The sequence below is a fragment of the Zingiber officinale genome, chromosome 2A (assembly GCF_018446385.1).
Source record: "Zingiber officinale cultivar Zhangliang chromosome 2A, Zo_v1.1, whole genome shotgun sequence".
Taxonomy (NCBI): Eukaryota; Viridiplantae; Streptophyta; class Magnoliopsida; order Zingiberales; family Zingiberaceae; genus Zingiber; species Zingiber officinale.
The window spans coordinates 147390966-147402821 of record NC_055988.1 but is presented as its reverse complement, the minus strand read 5'-3'; the positions used below and the strand labels follow the sequence as shown (position 1 = coordinate 147402821).

Genomic DNA, 11856 nt, shown 5'->3' with positions numbered 1-11856 from the left:
TGGACAAAAATACCAGTCAAATATATATTTAGTCATTACTTTTAAAAATATTTACCGGCCATTTGTTTGGCCGTTAATTGTTTAAAAAAATACTTGGCCAACATAATGGTCGGGTACCCTTATTTAACAATCATGGATTAGCGGTCAAGCCCGGGTGAAACATATTTGGCTGGTAATCCATATTAACTACCAAAATACTATGATTATCGACCATTTTATTTTTCCGGTAAACCCAACTTTTTCTGTAGTGAGAACAAGTCAAAAACTTATAATCTTTGTTTTCTTCTTCTCCTTTGTTACTATATTCTTTTGAGAGCTTTAAAGTTTGTTGTGAAAGATTTCTTCACCTTCGATTTGTTCTAAGAATGAGAGTTCATAGTAGAATCTATGACTGTTGGTGTGGATCCTTGGATTTATCATATTAAGGAGGTGGAGACTAAGTAAATCAAGTTATTAGTATTGTGATGTTCTCAACTTCAAACGCCCGGCGGAATAAGTGATACTAGACCGTTTAAGATGAATTATATCTCCTTTTGCTCTAATACATCACATATAAGTTGAATCCAAATACAAAGTCGGACAAGATGTATTCTTTTCTTTGAGATGATCATAAGAATAACAACGTCAATAAGAAATGTCTACACATTATCGATCCTAACTTCTATCTTTTCCTAAATTTCTATGTGGTCATATATGCCTTGCTCGCTCGTGGCAACTTTTTTTCTTCATTCGAGCAACATATGCAATGGCTTCACAACTATCTAAAATCTTAATTTGTAGTTCATATTTCTGTAGGATAACTTATGTGCATCATTAATTAAGATTTCTTCTAATATAAATATATATATATATATATATATATATATATATATATATATATATATATATATATATATATATATATATATATATTAAAAAAATGGGCAAGAGAATCTCTATGCTATTAAATGGGATGAAATAAACAAAAAATAAAAAATACTGAGTCAACGTTAATAATTCAGCTTTGAGAAAAGTATAAATACAGTGACTTCACAGAAGGTCTAGATGCAATGCCCGTTCAATCATAAACTCTTATTGACTATGATCCACATTTCAAGGAGGAAAAATAAATGAAAAACTATTTTTTTTAACATTTAATATTTTATTTGTGTGTTTGTTTGCTTTTGGTGTAGGTCGAGTTTATTTCATATGATTTTTGTGACTAATTTAAATTAGTTTTTAATATTCTTTAGTATGGTATTTAAATTTGTTTTCAAACATTATAAGTTTATTTGCACGTAAAATCAGATTTTTTTTTAAATATGAATTATTATTATTATTATTATTATTATTATTATTATTATTATTATTATTATTATAAGATAGATAATCATATGAATTGAATTTTTATTGTTTTATTATATTAATTAACCTACTTTAAAATGTATATTTTGGGTAGGGATAATTTTAAGAAAAAAAATATTTTTATACATTGATACTTTTTAAGAAAAGTTATAATTTATTTAATTATAATATTGATTTAAGTTAAAAAAAATTGAACTCGATCTAAAATATCAAAGTGATTAGGTAAAGAATTTCTTGATATTTAAGTATATTTAAATTAAAGAGTAAGAATTATGTTTGGCTTTCACTCCTTTTAATATTAAGAGCCAAAGGTACTACCATCTTTATTTGATTTTATTTTAGAGACAAGGTCAATTGTGCAATATTAAGATTGATTAAACTTCTAATCATACATATTTTCCATTTTCATATATCTCTTATAATTTACATTACCATTTATGAATATAGATAAAGTTTAAGTAAACACTACAATTGCTCTTTTATTTTCTATCTAATTTGTATTATGATCTAAATTGTCAATTTATACCAAATAAAAACAATAACTATGTTTACAATAAAAATAACTTAAATTATTTGTATGGAACATACATTAACAGATCCAGGGAAGAGTCAGTTATGGAAGCAAGACATAAATAGGAACAATGACATAAATTAAAGAAGAAGAGGAGGAGGATGATGGTTGAGCGGAGGGCCTTTCAGAGGTTGGATGGAGATGGGCAGCCGACAACCTAATGGAGAGGGAAGGGGAGGAAAGCGATTAGTGATGATTGAAGTAAATTAGATGGAGCACATAATAGTAGCTAGTTTGCGTTATAAGTTATGTATCTTTAAAAGAATATATGTAATATTTATGTGACTAATTAAAGATCTAGTCAAACAATACATGTCTTTATTTATTCATTCGGAAAAATAAAAATACATATATACCTTATCTACAAATTAAATGTGATCCAGAATTTATGGTATATTATTTTGCCACTTAAATTATTGATAATTATTTGAACGTTAATACATTTATTAAAAAAAACCAGCACTTGCGTCTCTTTAATATCGATGATGAAATTTAGAGCAATTTTATTAGTCAAAAAGTTTCAAACTTGCCTTCTTCGGTGGCTAAGGGACCGAGACATTTATTATTTTATTATATTGAATTTAGATCAAGGCGATCAGCATCATTAAATGCGAGTCAATTGTTAGTTCACAATCTTTTCTGAATAATTAATTATCCACTATTTACATGATTAAATTTTGATTCCAGTCTAAAAAAATTGGAGTTTTCTCAGCTCCCTACAATGATGTATTTTTTAAGAATTATTCGAATTATTATAAAATTCATTAGATATTAACGACAATAAATCTTAATTAATTAAAGATATTTAATAATATTTAATGATGTATTTTATATATATATATATATATATATAGATGTATTTTTTAATTCCAACAATAATATTAGAGTGACCTAATTATATATTTAGTATCAAAGTACCTGCAATCTCAAAATAATCTTGTCTAAATTTGACTCAATTAAAATTATTATCATCATTAATTTAAACAAACTGACTGAGTCTTCTTATGAGTTGGGTTAAGTTGTCCTAAAATCATTGCTCGTGCAAGATTTTTAAATTGCAATGATAAAGAAACAAAAATAAATAAATAAATAAATAAGTTTTATTTTTCTTTAGTCTTTATCTTCCTCGATTAGATTAATATAGGTCAATAATATCTTCAATGGTATATCTCCCTCGATAAGACATTTTAACCAAGCTTATATATAAATAAAAAAAATCTTCCGTATTGAAAATTACACAATCTTCTTAATTGATAAATTAAGCTAAAAGATCGATTAGCCTCTTGCTCTTCAGGGGCTTCTTATGCAATATCTACAAATTCCTTGCATGTCATCTTCTATATATTTTCATGACAGACCCTATCTCAAAGTTAATGCATCTCCCTTTCTCTATATATATATATATATATATATAGATACGCACATAATTCACGATCGAAGATGGTAGGAAGATTCATATCACCATTAACGTCAGTTGACAAAAAAGAAAGCCAAGTCCAAGTTGAACCAAAAAGATTGACTTCTTCATGATCAATCTATCTATCTCTCTATATATGTCAAGCAAACACACTAGCTAGCTCCAATGCAAAGTGAAGCACATCATCTTCAATCAGACTCGGAGAAATTAACAAAAGGAGGAGTGATCAAGAATGGAAGTGGTAGTGGATGACATGAACAAACTGGAAGGGTTGGAAATTGAGAAGGAAGAAGAAGAAGAAGAAAAAGAAGAAGAAGATGGCGTTCTTCTCCCTGGATTCCGATTCCATCCCACCGATGAAGAGCTGGTCGGCTTTTATCTCCGGCGAAAGGTGGCAAAGAAGCCACTGAGCATGGAGATCATCAAGGAGGTAGATGTGTACAAGTACGACCCATGGGAGTTACCAAGTAAGTAAATATATATACACTTTATCGATCGATAGTCCTTTCTTTTCTTGATCGTAGTGAAATAATTAATTAATTTGATGAAAAAAAAAATTGTAGAAACTACTGCCGCCGGAGACGAAGCTTTCTTCTTCTGCCGCAGGGGGAGGAAGTACAGGAACAGTGTGAGGCCCAACAGGGTGACTGCCTCCGGCTTCTGGAAGGCCACCGGCATCGACAAGCCGATATACTCCCCTTGCGGCAGTTGCATAGGCCTGGAGAAGTCCCTGGTTTACTACGTCGGGAGCGCGGGAAAGGGCACCAAGACGAACTGGATGATGCACGAGTTTCGCCTTCCCGCCACCGCCGCACCCAGCACTCCCACCACGCACGGCGCGGTGAGAACCTCCCTACCGGTGAACGCCGGAGGACCTAACTCGACGCCTAGACGCTAAAAGTTAGTGCCCCTGTTTTGCAGGAAGTTTGGACGATCTGCCGAATCTTCAAGAGGAGTAGCTCTTACAAGAAGCCACAGACACAGCCGCCGCCGCCGCAGCAGCAGCAGCAGTCCGGTGGCCTGAAAGCTTTGAGCCAAGCGGAACAGATCGCTGCCGCCGGAGACCGTCGATCGGACTCGGCAAACAGTAGCTTGGAGTCATATTCCAACGGAGAGATCGATCTGATGAACCACCTCGAGAACGAGAGCCAATGGTGGGATCCGATCATCCAGTCTCCACTACAGTTCTATCCCAGTAACTTAATCGACAGCAATCCGGACCTGGACGAGTTGTACAGCAGCATTCAAGGAAGCTGGGATGTGATGGATTTCCTCACTGATTTAACTGATAACATATAGATCCTATACTATACTATAGTATAGTTTAGTTTAGTTTCTGACAAATTAAATGACAGAGTATTATTTGATTTGATTACTTTAATTCAGAGTTCTTTTTCCCGAAGTATTTGTTCATGAGACAGTGTCTTGATGGTTATCCAGACTCAGAATTTGCATGCGTTCTTCCCTCATTGGTGGATTTAACTGCGAACGCTGTCGGTTGACTATTTAGTGCAAATAATAAATGTAGATTGAATTATTGAGTTGGAACAGATATGTTCTCCCCATGCTCTGAGCTGTGCCTCGTGATCTATATATATATACACGTGTTCTCTGCTCAGGTGTATGCAAAATATATAGTTATATTATCCTATATATATACTACGTAACAAAGTAATGGTAAAATAAAAAGTAATGTAGTGGGCAAGCGTTCACTTCTTTTCTTATTTACTAGTTTTTTTTTCACATAAGTCACTATTTATAGACTTCAATCATACACTTTTCATCTTCCGCATTTATGTTATAATTGTAGCACACATTATATGTTACAAGCCTCCATAACTATGGAGAGTAATGGATGAGGTAATAGAGAGGTTACATCTTGTAATATTAACATGTGACTAATATGGACATCCACTAAAATTATTATTCATAACACTCCCCTTAAATGTCCATCTTTAACATGTTACATTGTCTTGTTAAAAACCTTACAAAAAAATCCAATAGGAACAATTAGTTAAGGAAAAAAATAGTACATTGTATGACTTCCCCTCTTGAGCAGGTCATTTGACATCTTTCAATTGTCACATTCCAATCTTTTGAATTAGCTTTTCAAATATTGAAGTCGATAATGATTTTATGAACAAATCCGTCAAATTGTTACTCGAATGAATTTGTTGAACATTAATTTCATCCTTCTTCTAAAGATCACGAGTGAATAAGAATTTTAGTGAAATATGCTTTGTTGTATTATCTTTGGTGTATCCTTTCTTCAATTGAATAATATATGCAACATGGCCATCTCAAGGTTCCATGAGGTCATATGGTATATAAAAAAAATAGTCTTTTAATTTTTTTTAAAAAAATAAAATTTTCATCATCTTTTTTCATTCAAATTTAGAACTGACAATAACGTGTTTAATTTTTTTTTACAAAAATATTAGTTTAAAAATAGATGTTTATATAAAATTTAGTTTTCTAGCTTTTTGAGATGTAAAATTATTAATTAAATTTTTATATTAATTTTGATAGTAATTCTTTTTTAATGGATAAAATTACTAGAGTATTTAATCTTTCTTGAGATATTATCGAACGTAAATAAGAATTTATTAATTTTAATTTTAAAAAACTTCTTTCTGCTAAGCTACACTAACAAGTATAGCTAATAATATTATATAAGCTATCCATGCATTAGGAAAAGAATTTAATTTTTTTGCAAGGTTCAAAACCTCAAATGTGGTTTTAAATTTTGTATTTATTATTAAAACTTTTAATTTTAAAAATAAATCTAAATCATAGATAACATGTCATGTGTTAAATTTTTTTCAATATTTAAACATTTTATTTTAAAAAATCATCATCAAGCAATTTAAACTTTTCTACATTATATAAAAATATTAAAATTATTTTCGTATGTTTTAAATTATTCAAACCTATTTTGAAGTGGAGAAAATAACATGGTCAATAATATAATTAAAGTAATTAATTTTAAAAGATTATTCAGTTGAAAGTTTCATCTCATTAATTTTATTCTCATTAAATCATTTATTTCTTCTAATTACCCATTTTTATGAAATTTTAGTTCTATATTCATTTCAATTGCAATTTCTTTGGTAAAAATCATAGCATATATAAATAGATTTTCTCTAGAATCATTAAAAAAAGAATCAAGACCTTTTAACTGATCTAATCTAATATCAATGTTTATATTTTTATATTGTAAAAATTTACTAACAGTATTAACTTTGAATAATATATCATACCAAATAACTATACTTAATAAAAATTCAAAATTTTTAAACTTATGTTGCTAAAAAATTTGCTTCACTTTTTATTTTAGGATCATCACTAGTTTTGACAAATTTATATAAAGCTTCTCTTATTCGTGGAACTTGATATTTTATTGCTTTAACATTTTCAAGATGACTTTTCCAATGTGTTTATAATAATGGTTTAAGAGTTAAATTAGAAACATGATCTTGTAAAATTTTCCATCTTTTGATAGAAGAAGAAAATAATGAGTAAATATGTTGTATCACAAAAAAAAAATATTATAGCACTAGGATAAGAATTAATCATATCACATAATATTAAATTATATTTTGAATAGTATTTTGCTTCTTTTAAATTTTTTAATTATAATATTTTTACTTATTATCCTAATATATTTATTAACTCATTTTGTATATTATGACCAAGATAATGATTATTTTATCCTAAAGTATTATCTTCTAGTGAAAATTCAATTATTTTCTTCATTTAAAGTTTCAATTATATTATTTTCTAAGTTTTGATTTTGATTATTAATAATAAATCTATCAAGGGCACCTTTTTGAGATTAAATAAATTCTTCTATTTTTATTTTTTTCATATGTTTTATATATCCAAAATCATATTTTTTTAGCAGACATATTTATATTAAAATAATAATAAAAAAAGAAATATAAGTCCCTACTATTTTATCAAAATAAAATTACTTAGAATTAAATGAACAATAAAAACTAATCCGCGTCGTGTAGTTTTAATTTGATGATATTTTAAAGTTTAACTATTAACTGCACAAATATAATAAGAAAATAAGAAAATAATAAATTTGATTTGAATCGATTAATTTAGATAGTATATAATAAACCATATAAATGCACTTAAAAAGTATATAATAAATTTAATAAGTGCACTTAAAAAGTATTAAAAATTTATGAATCATATTTTATGATTTTTAAGTGTATAAATAAGGTTTGTGATGGTAGTAATTTGCTTGCACTGAAAAAAAGGAAAAATTTCTCTTATATTTGATAATAATATATTTTTCTAATGATGTTTGGGTCTATTCCATCCATAATTTATCATTTATACATAACAATAAATAACATTTCAAGAAGACCAGATTGACTAAGCTTGACTTGGCTCAAGCTTGAGTCTTGATGTTTGACAATATATAAAAATTGTTGGTGCAATTGTCCATTTGGGAGATTGACGGTCGAATGTTGACCAGAAGTCAAGTAGGTCAAGGTTGACCAGATATTTGACTGGGAAAGTCCTAACTAGAGGTTAGGTAAGGGTAAGACCAATGGAAAGATTAGCAGAAGAATGAGAATTCAAGTGAGTCAATGTTGACTGGACACTTGGTGTGGAAACGTTCTGATAGTAAAGCTAGGTGAAAAGCCCTAGTGAGTGAAGTTAGATAGTGGAAAAAGTCCTTGTGAGTGAAGCCGAGTGAAAAACCCTAGTGAGTAAAGCTAGGTAGTGAGAAAAGTCGTAGTGAGTGAAGCTAGGTGAAAAGTTCTAGTGAATGAAGCTAGGTAGTAAGAAAATCTTAGTGAGTGAAATCAAATGGAAAAATTTTGGTGAGTGAAGCCAAGTGGAAAAATCCTAATGAGTGAAACTATGTGGTGAAAAGTCCTAGTGAGTGAAACTAGGTAGTGATAAAGTTCTGGTGAATGAAAATAGACAGTGAAAATCTAGGTGAGTCAAGGTTGATAGGACATCTGGTGTTTGGAAGTCCAAGTGGGTCATGGAGGACCAGACACTTGGCACGAGTGAAAATCTAGACGGGTCAAAGGATTGACCGGATATCTGGTGAGTGGAAGTCCAAGTGGATCATGGAGGACCGAATACTTGGCACGAGACGATAAGTCCAAGTAAGTCAAGGGTGACCGGACACTTATCACGAGAAGATAAAGTCTAAGTGGGTCAAAGGATTGACCAAACACTTGGTGACAAAGTCCTAGCAAGTCAAGGTTAATCGGATGTTGGGCAAGGGAATCTTATACTTGGTTAGGCAAGTCAAGGTTGGTCAATCAATTAGGAAATTGATTAAGCTAGAGTCCCAATCTGTAATATATATATATATATATATATATATATATATATATATATATATATATATATATATGATGTGGAAGAAGTTATCCCTTCTTCTGACTACAATCTTGTAAACTCCTTCATGCAACCTTCATACCAGCAGTAGAACCTACATCTTGAAAGTTAAAATTACATACCCTACAATACGCTAGACAATCTAGAGGAATTATGGGATGAATTTCCAAATACCAATCTAATGTTTAAACAACTCAATACTAAGACTATAGAAGAACTTAACTGTCCATATGAGTGGATACTCGAAACAGAAAATGATAACATTCCTTATTTCTTTTGTAGTTATTATCCATCTTTAGATAAAAGAGGTACCTGTAAGTTATGTAAGAAACAAGCTTGTAATCTTTGTCTTCAACAATTGTTCTCTATTACAATACCCATAAGCCAACTCTCTAAGGGAGGTACTCAAAATTTTTTATTAGAAACAAGAGTCTCTGTATTACAAACTCATATTAATAAATTAGAAACAGAACTAGAGACCCTAGATAAACAAATGAAAGAAAACCTTCCTCCACTTTCTTCTCAGGCTACTCTTGATAAAGGCAAAGGCTTACAACTTACATAAGTAGATATGATAGATAGAGATCTGGTCTTTATAAAAGCCTTTAGTATATGTAATACAGGAAAAACTCTAGACATTAGAGTCAAATGCCTAGTAAATATCCATGGCCATGAGTTCACACTACATGCCTTTCTAGATAGTGGAGCCACAAATTCCACCATAGATGAAAATACACTTCCTTCAGTCTTGACAAAAACTTTTATAAAAATCGCATCACAACCATTACTAAGTACACAATTTGATGGCCAAAAATTAACTTGCACACAATTTGTCACTAACACCCATATGAGGTTTTATGACAACTGTGGTAAATACAACACACCACTCTCACTCTCTAAACTATGGATTAAACCGTTATTACATCCTAATATTCACTTAATCCTAGGCTTAAATTATCTTGTAGCACCAGATAGAGCTTTTCTTCTAACCAAGGATTATACTCTTTTCTTTTCCTCACCAATAATATCTCCAATAGTATCAAACTATCCCTTTATTGTCCATCCCTTAACCACCAAACCCCACATAGAAATCATACCTTCTGACAACACATCATCTTGTTAATGTTCTCCTAAAAATGCATGTAAACAACCCAGTAAGCAACCACAACCTAATAATAGCCAAACCTGCCATAGTTTTTTCTGACCAACAAGATCCAAAAAACTAGCCTCACTTGGCCGGCCAAGCCCTATAACTGATGACACCTGGATCCCACCTGATCTCATACTCCTACAACAATTACTTCAAATAATAAACACCCATAAACGCGATTTAGACTCCCTCATTTCTAGATTAGAAAATCTAGAAATTATTGGAAACAATCCTACTAATTATTAGGACCAAGACAAAGTTTACTACAAACTATCAATAATTAATCCAGACCTTACAATTAAGGCTCAAAACTTAAAATATACAAATTGGGAAACTGAAGAATGTAAAATGCACATTAATCAACTCTTAACTTTAGGAGTCATTCAAAGGTCCACATCTAGGCACCGAAGTTCAGCTTTCATAGTTAATAAAGGATTAAAACAAAAACGTTGCCAATCTAGAATGGTATTTAACTACAAATGACTTAATGATTATTATTGAGAAGATGATTATAAAATCTCTGACAAAGACCAACTTTTAAATAAAATCAAAAACTCAAAATGATACTCTAAATTTGACATGAAATCAGGATTTTGGCAAGTCAAAATGCATCCTGAGTCCATTGAATGTGCAACCTTTTCCTGCCTTGAGGGACATTTTGAGTGGCTTGTTATGCCTTTTGGCTTTAAGGTAGCCCCTCAAATGTTCTAAAGGAAAATGGATGACATTTTTCGAGATGTTTCTTTCTTCACTTGTGTATATATAGATGATATTCTAGTTTTCTCTAAAACTAAACAAGAACATTATGTTCATTTTCATATTATTTTTAACCTATTTGAAAAACATGGTCTGATTATTTCTCGAAAGAAAATGATAATAGCAACTACTCATATTGATTTCCTAGGAGCCGAGATAGGTCAGGGACAAATAGCCCTTCAACCTCATATCTTCACCAGACTCATCGCCGAAAAGGACAACGAGCTAGAGGAAGAAGAAGTTAAAGCCCTAAAGTCAACAAGTCAAAGATTTCATCTAGAGAACTCCACTTCAAGATGGATTTTTGAGATGAACTCGGATATGATACTAGAGCCCCTCCACCATTCAATCAGCAAGCTTCGATCTTTAGAAATTAAGGATTGATTTTTTTTTTTTTTTATGATAGAGATAGAGCAATGGTTTGCTCTAATGGAAGGTTTTCAAGCTCCAACAAATGACAAAGAAAAGATTCTCAAGAAGAGCAAATGGAGCAAGGAACAAATCCAAAGATGTGAAGCCAATGACAAAGTGACCAAATTATTGGTCAATTTATTACCAAGCAACATTTTGAGCCAAATTGAAGATTAATTATGAAGATGCTAAAGAGCTTGGAGAAAATTGGCAAAGATTCATAAAGATCCCTCCATTGTACCAAATCAAGACAAATCCAAAGAGGAAGACTCATTGGATCAAGAAGAAGAAGATTCGGAGGTTGAGAGATATTCAATATCTAAAGAAAAAGAAACCAAAGAAGATCCATCCTCAAGAGAGTGCAAAGACAAAGGCAAAGGGGGATACTCTTTGTTTCATGTACATGAGGATTCAGAGGTTGAGAAATGCTCAACACCCGAGGAAGAAATTGAAGAGGCATCCACCTCAAGGATTGAGGGGGAGCATAGATCATCAATACCGGAACAAGAAGAAGCTTCAATTTTTGAATAGATTGATGATGAACCAAGTCCCTCCCCTACAAGCAAAGGTATAAAGATTTCAATTTGTAAAAATAAAAATAATATCATTTACTTTGAGTGTAGGGAAAATAGACACTATAAGAGTAAGTGTCCAAACTTGACCAAGAAGAAGGGTCAAATGGCACCCAAGGCTAAGGAGAAGTCAAAGAAGATACAAGTCTTGGTGCGCAAAGGCAAGGAGCACATTATATGTTTCCTTTGAATCAATGCCCAAGGAAGAAGATTTTGGTCAAGAATCAAGAAAGAAACTTAAATCAAGGGGGAGCTTCCA

General features: G+C 31.1%; 1 protein-coding gene across 1 annotated transcript; it reads left to right on the top strand.

Moving 5' to 3' along the window:
* Positions 1 to 3386: 3386 nt before the first annotated feature.
* Positions 3387 to 4734, top strand: LOC122040133 (transcription factor JUNGBRUNNEN 1-like). Its single transcript, XM_042599482.1, has 3 exons — positions 3387 to 3799; positions 3896 to 4173; positions 4254 to 4734. The coding sequence occupies exons 1-3, from the start codon at positions 3565 to 3567 to the stop codon at positions 4629 to 4631; spliced, it is 891 nt and encodes a 296-aa protein (XP_042455416.1). The 5' UTR covers positions 3387 to 3564; the 3' UTR covers positions 4632 to 4734.
* The last annotated feature ends 7122 nt before the right edge of the window (positions 4735 to 11856 follow it).